At 53.0% G+C, this 14,318-nt stretch overlaps 7 protein-coding genes across 7 annotated transcripts; 4 read left to right on the forward strand and 3 right to left on the reverse strand.

Moving 5' to 3' along the window:
- Window positions 1–617: 617 nt before the first annotated feature.
- BJ171DRAFT_535766 (kinase-like domain-containing protein) lies at window positions 618–1,842 on the reverse strand (the record flags this gene model as incomplete). The annotated part of the gene is made up of 2 exons (XM_053112851.1): window positions 1,775–1,842; window positions 618–1,628 (listed from the first exon to the last, which is right to left on the reverse strand). A coding segment is annotated over exon 2 (777 nt), but the record flags the coding sequence as incomplete, so codon positions are not given.
- A 199-nt stretch (window positions 1,843–2,041) lies between these two features.
- On the forward strand, window positions 2,042–2,560 carry BJ171DRAFT_589726 (uncharacterized protein; the record flags this gene model as incomplete). Its single annotated transcript, XM_053114467.1, has 1 exon — window positions 2,042–2,560. The coding sequence occupies one exon, from the start codon at window positions 2,042–2,044 to the stop codon at window positions 2,558–2,560; it is 519 nt and encodes a 172-aa protein (XP_052961944.1).
- Window positions 2,552–5,521, reverse strand: BJ171DRAFT_605420 (uncharacterized protein). Its single transcript, XM_053115202.1, has 3 exons — window positions 5,373–5,521; window positions 5,052–5,283; window positions 2,552–4,932 (listed from the first exon to the last, which is right to left on the reverse strand). The coding sequence occupies exons 1-3, from the start codon at window positions 5,398–5,400 to the stop codon at window positions 2,583–2,585; spliced, it is 2,610 nt and encodes an 869-aa protein (XP_052961945.1). The 5' UTR covers window positions 5,401–5,521; the 3' UTR covers window positions 2,552–2,582.
- BJ171DRAFT_21488 (uncharacterized protein) lies at window positions 5,366–7,164 on the forward strand. Its single transcript, XM_053106413.1, has 2 exons — window positions 5,366–5,982; window positions 6,246–7,164. Exons 1-2 carry the CDS (start codon window positions 5,564–5,566, stop codon window positions 7,081–7,083), a joined length of 1,257 nt encoding a protein of 418 aa, XP_052961946.1. The 5' UTR covers window positions 5,366–5,563; the 3' UTR covers window positions 7,084–7,164.
- Window positions 7,165–7,298: 134 nt separating this feature from the next.
- BJ171DRAFT_432557 (kinase-like domain-containing protein) lies at window positions 7,299–8,162 on the forward strand (the record flags this gene model as incomplete). The annotated part of the gene is made up of 1 exon (XM_053107916.1): window positions 7,299–8,162. The coding sequence occupies one exon, from the start codon at window positions 7,299–7,301 to the stop codon at window positions 8,160–8,162; it is 864 nt and encodes a 287-aa protein (XP_052961947.1).
- A 3,124-nt stretch (window positions 8,163–11,286) lies between these two features.
- On the forward strand, window positions 11,287–13,328 carry BJ171DRAFT_605423 (kinase-like domain-containing protein; the record flags this gene model as incomplete). Its single annotated transcript, XM_053115203.1, has 2 exons — window positions 11,287–12,388; window positions 12,466–13,328. Exons 1-2 carry the CDS (start codon window positions 11,302–11,304, stop codon window positions 13,326–13,328), a joined length of 1,950 nt encoding a protein of 649 aa, XP_052961948.1. The 5' UTR covers window positions 11,287–11,301.
- A 25-nt stretch (window positions 13,329–13,353) lies between these two features.
- Window positions 13,354–14,316, reverse strand: BJ171DRAFT_21604 (uncharacterized protein). Its single transcript, XM_053106420.1, has one exon. It carries the CDS (start codon window positions 13,880–13,882, stop codon window positions 13,379–13,381), a length of 504 nt encoding a protein of 167 aa, XP_052961949.1. The 5' UTR covers window positions 13,883–14,316; the 3' UTR covers window positions 13,354–13,378.
- Between the last annotated feature and the right edge of the window lie 2 nt (window positions 14,317–14,318).

Here is a 14,318-nt window from a genome sequence, read left to right on the forward strand (position 1 = left end):
GAGGTGCCTGTGAGCTTGATGGAGTTGGTGTTTTATCCCGAGGTAGAACAACTCTGCCCGGGGCGGGTGTTGGAGCAACAGAGTCCACCTCCATCAGAGTCGTTGATGCCGCTGCTGGTGAGTGTATCGGAGGTGACAGGGCCGTCTGGAAACCTGATGCTTCTGAGACCGTTGATGCTGTCGATGCTGCTTGACCCAGAGATTTTGGTGCTTCCCGATCTTGTTTCTTTGGACGACCCCTGGGTCTCTTGGGCGTAACGACTGCACTATCCGAAACCGCTGGTAGTTTAGATGATACTCGACTGGGGGGGACTGGGTCTTCCATAGTCGCTGGTGGAACTTGTTTCCTCGGACGACCCCTGGGTCTCGTCGATGTCGCATCTGCTGTCCTTGGAGTCGTTAACGCGGAGACTACCCTCTTTGGTGTTGCTGTCGATCCGGTAGAACGACGCCGTTTGGGTTCTTGTTGCCTCTCCTGGGAAGCCTTTCTGATCATTGACGCCTTTGAAATACGAGAAGAAGAACCAGCTTCGAGCTCGGGGGACTCTTCGCGTGAGTCTTGGTCGTCCGACGTATCGTCGACTCCTTCGACCCTTGCCCTTTTAGCTGGTGGCTGGGGGGTCGGTGTTTCGTCTTGAGGCGATGAACTGGCGTAATTTTGGTTCATATATGCTTCCATGCGGCGAAAAACTTGTTCGGCTGTCGGCCGGGCCTTCGGGTCGGTCGAGACACACTCCAGAAGGAGCTCCTTGACGGGCGCTGGTGTCGACTCTGGTACGATTGGAGAATTGCCGGCGGTGTGTTGATCGCGGAGGTCGTCGATCGTCGTGATTTCAATGCCCCAAATATTCCCAAAGTCCGAGAGGATTTCGATACACGCAATCCCGTATGCATATATATCGGTGTTGAAGTTGGGTGTCGCACGTTGAGTGGTGCGTTCCGGGGCGAAGTAGGTAAACGTGCCATACTCGATTTCATCCTCGGGGAGTGGGATTTGTTCGCGTCCGTCGAACCCCTCCTCCAAGGCCAGAGAATTTGAGAAATCATTGAGTCGAACCGACTCAAGGTCATCGAGTAGGAAGCTGTTTGGCTTGACGTCGACAAAGACACATCGCTTCTCGTGTATGTGTACCAGTCCTTCTGCGATCTCGGTCATCCAGCGAAGTTTGGTTTCGAGGTTGACCGGGTGAGCCGACATAAAGGTTTCGATATCCCGGTTGGGATAAAAGGGCGAGATGACCGTCGGGATACAGACTTCGACTGAAAATCCAAGAAGGGGGGTGATTCGCCGATGCTTCAACTTGGTCCATACGTCGAGCAACCAGCCGATTTCAACCAGGTGCTCCTCGTCGCCCTTATCAGGTTTCTCTTTGTTATCGGGGAGGAGAAACTGCTTGAAAACGACATCACCTGGACGAGATTTTATGGAGCCGACGATGGTCCGGTACCGGTCAGACGCTCTCAAGGGCTCAACATCCTTCGGGATGACGAGTTCGTTATCCATGTCAAAATGTTTAAGACCAGGATACGGGCTCTCGAAGGGCGCTCGATATTTGGCTGCTTTGGGGGTCTTTTTTTTGCCAGTGTTTCGCTTCCTAGACGATAGGGCTTGACCGGGCATCTTGAAACTGCACAAACGGTAGATCCGTTGCCGTTGGTTAGCTCGCCGGTGGCTCGACAGGCTGGTGGCGACACAGGCAGGATGGACGCTCTGGGGTGACTGTCAATCAACTGGCATAACGGACCCGGTCCTGACGCTGCTCCCGTTATGTACCTGCGTTTGCGCTTGATCCGACAATGCTGGTGGCAACGACGTACAGAGGAGGGGCGATGGGTTTGGGATGGAGCAGGTGGGTGTTTCGACTTGGGGAGGGGGTTCGCTTTGAGCGTGACGGCAGGTCTGGCGGAATGCCGTGTGTGTGCGTGCGCAGCACTGTCCACGTGTGGTTCAGCAGACGGCGCGCAGCACATGGCCAACAGCAACGGAACACAGAAAAAAATCTGACACAGAATCAGAACCAATACACAAGCACCTGAGAACATGGCCGACTCTGACTGGATTTACGCCGCCATTGGCTTTCTGATCGCCGTGGCCATCTATTATGTCTTCTTCAAGACTCCGGCCGTCATTGAGAACATTGTTGGCTTGTCGGGTAACGCCATCGTCTACCAGTACTTCATTGTGGATTGCACTGGAATCAGCCTGAGCACATTCTCCATCGCAAAGAACCTCGTTGGACTCACCGCCGGTGCCAGAGGTATCGATCCGCCAATAAAGTTTGCGATTGCCGACCTGGACCCATGGCGTAGACGCCATATTATCATGAGTCCCACGATTACGGGCGCACAGATCCCCAACTACAACTTTTACATCACTACCGTCGGTGTCGATTGGCCCCAAAATGCCACCGTCGTCGTCTACTCCACGATTAATGGCGTCGCCCACACCGGTGTCGCAAACATCCGCCAACTCCCCGGAACCACCCGTAAGGTCACTCTCTCGCCTGATAACAACCCCAGCAAGACCACGTATACGTACACGTTTGGATGGTGGCCGTAGAATATCAAGTGTATTTTCAGGGTTAGAGACTTTCCTCGAGATCAGAACGCCGTTTCTTGTGCATCAAGCGCGTTTTGGTGTTTCCACGACGCTTTTGCCTTTCAGGGTACATTTCCTTCGCCTGCGGGTGTCCCAAACGAGCCGCTTCCTTGTAGAGCATTGTGATGAGATCCGGACGACCCGTCCCAAGTTCTTGATAGCATTTTGCAGTCATAAAAGCGCAGTTTGGGTTGGTGGGGTCGTCAAACATCTTGAAGTACGTCAGAGCAGCCTTCAAATTAGGTTTTCCAAAATGACCTTCATATTCAAGATTTCCCAGGCAGTAGCTCGACAGAGATCCGGCGGAAGTCAGGGTAGCTTGGAACAGCTCATGCGCCTTGGCAAGATTCCTTTCAACACCGATGCCTTCCAAGTAACATCGAGCAAGCATGTATGTACAGAGGGCTTCGTTCTGAGTACCAAGTGCACACCACTTGAGATGACGACTGTATGTCGGGTGTTCTTCTCCATTGAAGCCATGGAATTGGGACTCGATCTTGAAATACGTTGGCCAATCCACATCATGTGTCTTGCCTTTGGTCGAGAAATAGATCATTCTCAAATACGTAGCGACCTTGAATAAATCTGACAACTCGTCTCGACTGGGACCAGGACCGGGGCCTTTGGAGGGGTTGGTTCGATTCCATGCCTTTGCCCAGATGGCGAATGCAGCTTCTTGATCTTTGGGACGCCCGAGGCCGAGAAAGAGGATCCAGCCGTAATGGATCATGAGCTCAACGAGCTCGCGCGTTGTCTGCTTCTTTTGCCCGTTCGAGTGATGTTCGTAAATATCAGCAGACACCTTCCAGACCTCTTCATGAATTGAATATTCATGAAGTTTCAGGATATCCTGGGCAGCTTCCAAATACTGATCGATGTCAGCACTCTCGAGCATCGTCATGAGACTGGGGTCGGGTGTTGGATATGCCGGTGTACTGGTGGGCCGCATGCGCTGTGTGGCCTGTGGCTGAGTCGATGGTTGCCGTTCGCCAGTGATAATCCGAGGTGTTGGAGGTATGGGGAGCGCTGCAAGGACCGCATCTAAACGAGTAACGACTTCAGATGCGGTGATCCGCGACCTTGGTTCCATGCATTGGCATTTTCGAAAGATTTCGAATAAATCCGTTTTTTTGCCATCCTCCGATACGATGGTTGGACATTCGCCTTTCAAAATTCGGCTTTTGATTTCATCTTCATCCAATGGGACCTTTGGATCGGCTCCGAACCAAATCGGATTTCCCCCACCAAAGAAGATTTCGATGAGGATGACCGAAAGTGAAAAGATATTAGATGGCTTGGAAGTACCGACTTTTCCTCTGAGCCTCTCCGGTGCTTGGTACTGGTTGGCATTTTGAGTCGAGGGGTTGAAGGGGATCAATGACACCAGAGGCTGATTATAGTCGTCCATCACGACTGTATCGATGTTGAGCGAGAGGTGGGAAACATCCAACTGATGCATAGCTTCAACTCCAGAAGCGATACCGATAGCAAGTAATAGCTTGGCATCAAGCGAAAGAGCAATTCCTTGATCGACGATGTACTGGCGAAGCGTTGTCTTGAACATTGGGACCATGAACCAACACGGTTGTGTCGAGTCACAACCACCAAGGCATTGGAGGAGGTTTTTGTGAGTGAAGGTGGACATGCTTCTGACATTCAACTGGAATTTAGTGACTTCAGATACCGATTTAGGAGACTTGATCTCGTAAAACTTGAGAATGGCTTTCACACCTTGATATCTGACGACGATCGACCCATCAACAGGAGATGGATGGTCTTGGCAAATACTGTCGAGTGCCCATCCGTCGAGCCTCCAAGGCTCCTCCGCTATTGCGATGCGATAGGCCCGATTTGATGCGTTGTGTTCAAGCCAGGCCAGGAGTTTCACGGCGATGCTGACGATGGGAGGCACATGGTGGCCTTGAGGCGGGACCTTGGAACATTGCTCCAAGACAGTGACCAAGCGGATGAGCCTGGTGACTTCGTTCATCACTCGTTCCGGAACTACTCCTTTGACGTTGTCAACTTCAAGTGCTTTACCGAGTCTTGCGAGTATTGCTTCATCAACTTTCTTCTCCACCTCAACGATCGGATTGAGCTCGGCTTCGTAATCTGGTACGACAGTGTTTTCAAGTTTCAATCTCCTCTCCACTCGTCGGAGGAGATTGCAAAACTCAGCGCAGAGTCCGCGATAAAAATCATGAACTCGGTTGTAGGAGAAGTATAACGGTAGCATATCTTCCTGGACGATAAGCAAGTTCCATATGATCTTGACCTGATCCAAGTAGCGAGCCAGGTCGGCGAGATGCCGTCTGACTTCATCCGAAACGGCTCTTTTGTCCATCGAACGTGGTGTTGTGTTTGCGTACAAATGAACCAGATACACAGTCAGCAAAAGTCCTGTCGTCGGCTTGATGCCGAGCACCTGGGTTCGACGAGGCAGCATGCTTACAGGTCCCTGAGCTGATTATTAGTGCGTGATGCACGATAACCTTCGAACAGATTCGCAATACTGGTCTTGACGACATTGAGGAATAATCTCCAGGAAATCGGATGGAAGATATCATTGTCTTTTCCTTCTTTTATAAGTTGGAACAAGCTTTGGAAAAGGGGTCTGAATCCCTGTTCGTTCGGGTTCTGCTCGAGAATATCTCGAACGTCTGCGAGGAGAGTGCGACGCAAGGCTGAAAAAGAGAGTGGTATGTTGAGCAATCACATACGAGGAAATGGATACGACCTGGAAACGCTCGACACGTATCATTGAACCACTCACGCGGTTCCATATTCGCCTCGGGATACATGGCTCAAATCGACAAGTCGAACATAGGAGACACCAAGCAGACATGCGAGACAGACGCATTCGCATCGACCCTGGCCGGTCTGTAGGATGCGCAGCAGCTTGAAATATGGCCAATCAGCACGCGCGGCGCATGGCCGCATGGTCACGGTATCGGGGAACAACCAATGGTGGACGCGCGCAGCAATGCGCAGTGCGGCGCGGTGTGGCGAATTTTGCGTTTTCACGGTTCCGACCCCGCCGGAACAAGAGGGAGGAGGGCATCCATCCGCCTCCCGCACCGCTTCGACAAGCGCCACCAACGTCGGGGCTTTGTTCAGGCCAGGCCTGTCCTACTCTGCCGTCGCCAGCGTCGCTATGCGGTGGGAGATTGCCTCGGGCACTCCTGCACCATACGGCCTCGGACGAGCACCACAAGCCAACCAGTGATCAAGCACCATCGTTACTACATAGCGTTCAATTTGATATTATGCCGTCGCCAGCGCCTCTATGCGGTGGGAGGTTGCATCAGGCACTCCTGCACCATACGGCCTCGGACGAGCACCACAAGCCAACCAGTGATCAAGCACCATCGTTGCTACCCAGCGTTCAATTTGATATTATGCCGTCGCCAGCGCCTCTATGCGGTGGGAGGTTGCATCAGGCACTCCTGCACCATACGGCCTCGGGCGAGCACCACAAGCCAACCAGTGATCAAGCACCATCGTTGCTACCCAGCGTTCAATTTGATATTATGCCGTCACCAGCGCCGCTATGCGGTGGGAGATTGCATAAGGCACTCCTGCACCATACGGCCTCGGACGAGCACCACAAGGCAGTCATTGATCAAGCACCATCGTTACTACCCAGCGTTCAATTTGATATTATGCCGTCGCCAGCGCCTCTATGCGGCGGGAGGTTGCATCAGGCACTCCTGCACCATATGGCCTCGGACGAGCACCACAAGCCAACCAGTGATCAAGCACCATCGTTGCTACCCAGCGTTCAATTTGATATTATGCCGTCGCCAGCGCCGCTATGCGGTGGGAGATTGCATAAGGCACTCCTGCACCATACGGCCTCGGACGAGCACCACAAGCCAACCAGTGATCAAGCACCATCGTTACTACATAGCGTTCAATTTGATATTATGCCGTCGCCAGCGCCTCTATGCGGCGGGAGGTTGCATCAGGCACTCCTGCACCATACGGCCTCGGACGAGCACCACAAGCCAACCAGTGATCAAGCACCATCGTTGCTACCCAGCGTTCAATTTGATATTATGCCGTCACCAGCGCCGCTATGCGGTGGGAGATTGCATAAGGCACTCCTGCACCATACGGCCTCGGACGAGCACCACAAGCCAACCAGTGATCAAGCACCATCGTTACTATCCGGCGTTCAATTTGATATTATGCCGTCGCCAGCGCCTCTATGCGGTGGGAGATTGCATAAGGCACTCCTGCACCATACGGCCTCGGACGAGCACCACAAGCCAACCAGTGATCAAGCACCATCGTTGCTACCCAGCGTTCAATTTGATATTATGCCGTCACCAGCGCCTCTATGCGGCGGGAGGTTACATCAGGCACTCCTGCACCATATGGCCTCGGACGAGCACTACAAGGCACTCCATGAACCAAGTCCCTTCGTTGTCCGGCTTCGACACCTGATCGGGCTTTCTCTTTTTCTCTGTAGTGGTATATGACTCTTTGCTTCAGTCAAACGTCCAGGTAAGTTCATCCTCTCTTTCCAATCCATTTTTCTCGAATACATAACCGTCCCACCGTCTATCGTTTCACCGAAGCGCGCCTTTGGTCCGGAGCGTGAGGTCGTTTTGGCCCTTTTTTTCTGCACCACCAGCAAATCATGCCAGTTCAACCAGCCAGCGATATGGATATCGATCCTGAGCGAGCCAAAGAGATGGGGTACGAGGTGAATACGTCGAATGTCCTCGGAAAGGGTGGGTTTGGGAAAGTCTATCAAGCATCCGTCATCAAACGGCGAGAGTGTGACAGGACATGCGCTCTCAAGCTCAGCTGCTCGGGCATACCGAGCCAGAGTCTCATGAGGGAGTATGAGATTTACCGCGAGTTGGGCGAACGCTACAACGACCGATGGCCCTGGGTCGAGCCACCCTACTTCCAAGAGGGCGGTGAGCTGGTGCTGCCCATGGAGCTTCTCGGAGCGAACCTCGAGTCCCTTCGGAAGCAACCACTCCCTGATGCCACGCTGTTGTGTCGGCTCATCACAGAAACCCTGAACCGGCTTGATGAGCTTCACCAGCTCGGGTTTGTCCATAGGGACATCAAGCCAGCCAACTTTGCCTTCTGCGCCGATGCATCCGATCCATACCGCGTCTATCTCATTGATCTCGGGCTCACGCGAAACATGGACGAGTGCCAGGTCCAGTATCACCGCGAGCAGCCCTTCGGAGGGACCGTGAAATACACCTCCCTCGCCACACACTGGCATATCAACCCGACCTTCAAGGACGATCTCATTTCCCTCGGCTATATGTGGGTGTCGTTGTTGTCACCCACAGGTCTGCCGTGGGACCGAGTCAGCCACATGAAGAAACAAACCCATATGGAGGACACCATCCAGTTCAAGCAGAGAAAGCGCGAGATGATCGAGTCTATTAAATCACGGACGACCATCCGGGATTTGTGTCAGAGCATCCCATCTGCATTAAATGTGCCAATGTTCCAGTTTATTGCTTATTGCAGTGCCATTCCACACCACGTCATGCCAGACTATGACTTTCTAAAGTCACTTTTTACTTGAGCTGTCCAAGTTGAGGGGTGCGCTGTACCAACCAAAGATCTCATGGCCAGCAATCTTGTCGCGCTGCTCTTGGTGCGGGTACTGTGTCGCCAGCCCTAGTATGAGCTTCAGCTTCTCGGAAAAGTCGGCCTCGGGATTCGTCGTCGCCATCGTATAGAGCGTGGGATACTTGGTCTTGAGCCACGATTGCTCCGGCTCGTCCGGGGGCAGTGATACACTACCCCCATTGTTCTGTCTGGATAAGCGGATTGCTTCCTCGTAGATGCGAACTGCCTCGGCTCTGTCCATCTCTGTCATCGAGCCCCACAAAAGAAATCCTTGGCTCAGTTCACATCTGACCCCTGTACGAAAGCGATGGTCGAGATCCGAGTCGGGCCGAACGCCTGGGGTCGGGCCTACCAGTCGCACTGCTCAGCGATCGTCTCGCGGAAAAGTCATTCGGACGGGGGGTCGACGGCATACTGGGGCGACGGTGCGCACCGCTCAGGGATCGTCTGGGTTGTGTGGTAGTCAGGACACTGGGGCGGCGGGAGCTGGTCGAGCGTCGCAGGGTATTGCCGGCATTCAACGAACGTCTTGAAGCACCGAAAGCCGAGGTCGAAGAACTCGGGCGACTGAGCGACGAAACACTACGTCCAAGCGACGGTCGTCGGTTCAGGGTTTGAGACGACCTTGGTTCATATGGAACCCGTCTGCGGCTATTGATCTCGGGAGTGTAATCGGTCTGGTCGTTGTTGGCGCTTTGCTGGAGTTGATCGATGGATGCCGCACGCGAGCGATGCCCCCATGCATCCGATTCGGCATTGGACGACTTGGACAACGAACTCCAGAGACCCCATCTGCTTCCAGTGTGCTTGGGCTCGGAAGACGAAGAAGAAGCAGCGGCGTTGCTGTACATACTCGATCCAGAGCTCCAGCGGCTCAGCGGAGTAGCTCGGTCTTCGTTTGCCTGGCCAGGGACAACGGTGTCGTCTTGTTCGGTGTTATCGCCATAGGTCGGGGGTCTGACGGGTGTGACATAGTTCGGGATGTTGCGATTGCTACCCTTGCGCTCGAGGAGATTGTACTTTGACGTGGGAGTCGACATTCGTCCGGGGGGCACTTGGGAACGCAAGCGCAATGAGCGCCGGTGGTTGTTGTGGTTGTTGGTCGTGGGTTGGTTCTGTTCGCGGGCGTATTCTTCACCCTGCTCTTGTGTCATAAGAAAGAGGTCGACACCCATGACTGGTTGTATGCAGTATATGAAGTTGCTGCATAACACCAGAGAAAAAAAACGCACGATGGCATTTCTCACAGCACTGATGGCGAGGAAGGAAACAGGGTGCACATTGGAGTCAGAAACACACGAAGCCGCGGTAGCAGATGGGCTTCGATGTACTTGTCCTGAAGCGTTGTGTGTGGCGGGGTCACATAGACCTGCCGAAAAATGCAAAAGTACCTTTGTACCACCCTGCGTGCATCGACCACCGCCGGGTTCACTGGTTGATTCGTGACGCTGGCTCATGGAGTGGTTGTTTTGTTACTGACTTGATGATCTCTGATCGCATCATCGAGTCGTTCCCACACCATAACTACTCTATCACTCTTTCTACTCAGATACCATGGAGGGAGCTATCGACCTGTTGAACAGATCGGCGGTGCCTCTTGCAGGCCCAAGCCCGATTCTGAACTATATATTTTCAGAAAAAGAGATATATATATACCACAGATACAAAAACGGCTGTATTGACGTCCGCGGCACCGCAGCACCGCCGATGATCCTCAATTGAACTCAATCAAGAGAGATATCATATATCACTACTCACTATCATTCAATTCAAGAGAGAGTATGGAGTACTTACTCTCTCCATGTCTGATTTGAAGAGATGACTTGCTGTCCAGTCTTGGCTATGGAGTGTAGCATATGGGCCAGTTGACTTTGGCGGCGGTGGGTCCTGCATCGACCCGCTGAAAAATGCAAAGTACCTTTGTACCACCCTGCGTGCATCGACCACCGCCGGGTTCACTGGTTGATTCGTGACGCTGGCTCATGGAGTGGTTGTTTTGTTGCTGACTTGATGATCTCTGATCGCATCATCGAGTCGTTCCCACACCATAACTACTCTATCACTCTTTCTACTCAGATACCATGGAGGGAGCTATCGACCTGTTGAACAGATCGGCGGTGCCTCTTGCAGGCCCAAGCCCGATTCTGAACTATATATTTTCAGAAAAAGAGATATATATATACCGCCGATACAAAAACGGCTGTATTGACGTCCGCGGCACCGCAGCACCGCCGATGATCCTCAATTGAACTCAATCAAGAGAGATATCATATATCACTACTCACTATCATTCGATTCAAGAGAGAGTATGGAGTACTTACTCTCTCCATGGTCAATGTCCAGAAGGTGATCACTCCCGGTTTATACCAGAGTGAACGTGAAACCCAACGACCAGCCACCAGAAGCAGCAGGTCGTCGGGTTGCTCTCAAATCAACAGCATGAGGGCTCCCAATCCCGGGATGGTGTCGACATGGATATGGTGGCGTGTGCATCCAGATGCCGACTTACCTGGGGCCACGGACTATCGGGATCAGTGGTTCGTCACAGCAACGGCGTCTCGCATAAAAGGAAAACGAGCCATATGGTTAGAATCGGCAGCGCTCTGGATGGTGGATACCAGATACCCAACCAAAATGCTCAAGAGACGCCTGCAACGTGACGGATACTTACGTGGGGGGAATGGTTGTCTCCCTTGTGTCTCTGGCCTAGCCAGTGCGATAGATATGCCGAAATCTGACTCCAATGAAAATGAAGACGCATGGAAACGTCTCGGTTTCGCCAGACAGCGACCGAGGTCACAGCTGGGTCAACGTCGAAGATCCACGGAAAATCATCCCCATGAAAGCCAGGCCAGCATAAACGACCCCAGTAACGTCATCGTCAGGACCACAAGGGATGGAGAAGCCCGAGAGGCCGGGGGGCGGGCGGGGCTTTTGGCTTGCGGGCCGGCCGGTGACACGAAAGAAAAACCGTCCACGTGCGACACGTGGATGGCCACATTCTGGCTGGCCTTCGCGTATCTTCCAGGCGGACAACCCCAACAAGCCAGCCACCACAGGGCCTTCATGCCACCACCCCTCCATCATCGAACATGTGGGAAGAAGACGAAGACATCGATATTTCCGGCCCCCTCTACCCTTGCCGTGTCTTGGAGAAGGGGAGCGTGCGAACATCCCGAAAGTCGGTCGATGTCTTGAAATCGAGTCCAACGACCAGGGTTGTCGTCGGGACATACCAGGGCCAAGCCGTCGCCATCAAGCGGTTTCAGAAGCCACCATATTCGAAGCATAACCCTTTGGTCGCCTTCAACTGGGAAGTCAAGGTATGGGCTGAACTCAACCATCCCAGGATATCGAAGCTTATCGGCATCTACTTTTCCAGCGGTATAGCAATGACGGTGTCCCAGCTCGAGGTGAACAGGGACCTTGTCACCTTCATGTTCACACACCCTCCGGTTGAGCTCCCTATCAAGGTCCGATGGATGGCGGATATAGCAAGGGGTCTTGAGTACCTTCATGCAAATCGATTCGTCCATGGAGACATCAAGCCCACCCACGCCCTCCTGGACGACCAACTGCGTGTCAGCCTGACAGATTTTGTTTGCGCTTTCAAGATCCGCGAGGGTCTAGAAGGCAATTCCATGATCGAGAACAAGGAATTCGACCCCTTTGGAACCTACGAGTATATGGCCCCGGAGTTGGTCCGGAGCCATATTCCTTTGTGTCCAAACTTCAACTCTGATGTCTACGCTGTTGGTGTCTCTTGCTGCGAAATCCTGCTCGATGGCAGAGACGCATGGGACGAACCAGTCGATGATATCGACACAATCCGTCGATTCCACCAGGCCTCCAAGCGACCGACCATATCCGGAGGAATCGACCGTCGGCTTCGACGCATTATCGAAGACTGTCTCTCGGTCAAGGCAACAACTCGACCCAGTTCCGCTGACCTGCATTCTAGGTTCATGGAATTACTCGACACCCATGACGAAACATCGTCAGCGCCACCCAGCGCTCCGCCTTCGGAAACGAGTGTTGAAACTCAAGCCCGACTCGACCCCGAAGATCAATTCTTTGATGCCGACGGCGAGTTCATCGACATGGAACCAGAGGGCCTTGAAGAAGGTGAAATCGTCGAGGAGTATATCCACACAGGCGAGGCCATGCATGTTGATTCAGGTACGTCACATAGCATATTCGACCACTTTCGATATCCCAACTCACTCGACCAATTGATGATTGTGGTACTCACCTAGACCAAGATACCATTGTCGATGATCCGATGAAGAGACTGACCACTGCCCTGCAAAACGAGTCATTCTCCGATGCTATGGAAATCATCGAAGGACTCGACACATCGCAACCCGACACGTACACCAGCGATTCCTGGACAGATGTATTTTCCGCCTGCAAGGAGAAGGATGACGAGCAACAGAGATTCAAGAGGTGGGAACTTGGATACGCCTTCATCCTTGGATGGCTCCATCATCTTGGATTGGGAACCGAGCAGGACAACAAGCTTGCAACAAACTCCTGGTTTCGGGTCTCCAATTTCTCAAACCAAGACGACCTCCTTTCCAAAGCGCTCAAGTCAATGGCAGATCTGTTGAAGAATTGGTGTCAGTGTTTGGGCATCGGCATCCGGGAAAACTGGGGACATTTACATTCGTTTGAAGCTTCGATGGAGCAAAACCGAGCGACCTGGGAATCGTATCCGGAAATCCGTTGGCTGTCGATCTGGTGTCGCTTCGCCTCGAGACGCTCTACCTTTGCCAGAATTATCCTCATTCAATGTCACTCACTGGGCTTTGGGACTGAACGCTCCAACGATACCGCCATCGGTATGGCGTGTGAACTCGTCGATAGAGAACCCACCAATGAAGCTACCCGCGCGGTCCTCGGAGAGCTCTACTTCGCTCAAGGCAACTACGAACGAGCAATCGCAAATTTGATACAGGCTACGAGCTTCCCCAAGGCCCGATATTTGCTCGGTCAATGCTTCGAACACGGATACGGAGTCACCGCCAACGCCAAAATGGCTCTCTTTCACTACAAAAGCAAGCCCGCTTCCAAATACCAACCCAGCCGTGAGCGAGTGGTTGGCCTCAGTGTCCAGTGAGTCTTTCAATATATTTTTTTGTACCCAAAACGTTCAGCAACACCATCCTTTCACTCTGTGAACCCAAACCCACACAGTCGCAGGTGGTCCTTCAGGGAGCCGACATACTCGGCAGTTAACGTCCGAGCAGCAGTGCGCCCCCCTGCCCGGATATGTCGTCTTATGACGGCGAACGCTGGGTTCTCTTGCTTCTTCCAGTTTATGGCATGATCGGCATCCCGGGTGTGGTCTCCTGGATCCGACGCACTCTCGCGTGTGCGCGGGCCTTCATCGTCGTCGACGGACATGTCGTTGCTGGTGTCGACCACATCGCCCGTGACATTGTCAATTTCCATTGAGTCTGTGGTATTGCCATCAGACGCAATGTAGGCGGCGATGCGCTGGAGGACTTCGGCTGGGACGGCGGATAGGTTGAGGATCACACCGTTGTCGTTGAACGACAGCGGGACATTGGCCTCTTTGAGGATGCCAAAGACGTAATACTGCTGCTCGATACTGGCATTCTCCACGAGCGACTTGAGCGACGACGGGTTCATGGTGGGGTACTGGCTCATACAAACACACTGGAACGATATGCTTACTGCAAACACACGAAAGAATGTGGATTCCACCTGGTTTCACCCATCCCAACACAGCACCCCCATCACACAAGTCTGGTTTATTGTGGCGCAGCGCATATACAGTCAAGCAGTCATGCAGGCTTTTGATGCGATCTGTTCAGTTCAAAGGGAATTTTTGGTCATCGTGGTGCACCATTCTGAGTTCCAAAAGACGCTGCAAATCAATACATACCTCGACAGAGCACGTTCAGGACCAGGGTCATCCATGAAGGCTGCACCCTTTGCGTCCAAAGAGGACTTGCTACCACGTACACCCCATCAAATACATGATGGAGTGCGCCCCGAGCGTCCGAAGCCGTTCGGGGCATTTGGTGACTTGGATTGAGTCATGCATGTTGGGGACTTGGAGTGGGTGATCGCTTGCGACTTG

Source organism: Polychytrium aggregatum, assembly GCF_025602895.1.
Source record: "Polychytrium aggregatum strain JEL109 chromosome Unknown BJ171scaffold_102, whole genome shotgun sequence".
NCBI lineage: Eukaryota > Fungi > Chytridiomycota > Chytridiomycetes > Polychytriales > Polychytrium > Polychytrium aggregatum.

Coding starts and splice junctions, on each gene's coding strand:
- BJ171DRAFT_605420 (XM_053115202.1), bottom strand. CDS start 5,400: ATGTATCCCGAGGCGAATATGGAACCGC. Junction 5,284..5,372: donor CGAGGCGAATATGGAACCGC/GTGAGTGGTTCA, acceptor TCTCTTTTTCAG/CCTTGCGTCGCACTCTCCTC. Junction 4,933..5,051: donor AATAATCAGCTCAGGGACCT/GTAAGCATGCTG, acceptor GATGGACAAAAG/AGCCGTTTCGGATGAAGTCA.
- BJ171DRAFT_21488 (XM_053106413.1), top strand. CDS start 5,564: ATGGTGGACGCGCGCAGCAATGCGCAGTGCGGCGCGGTGTGGCGAATT. Junction 5,983..6,245: donor CACCATCGTTGCTACCCAGC/GTTCAATTTGAT, acceptor GTTACTACCCAG/CGTTCAATTTGATATTATGC.
- BJ171DRAFT_21604 (XM_053106420.1), bottom strand. CDS start 13,882: ATGAGCCAGTACCCCACCATGAACCCGTCGTCGCTCAAGTCGCTCGTG.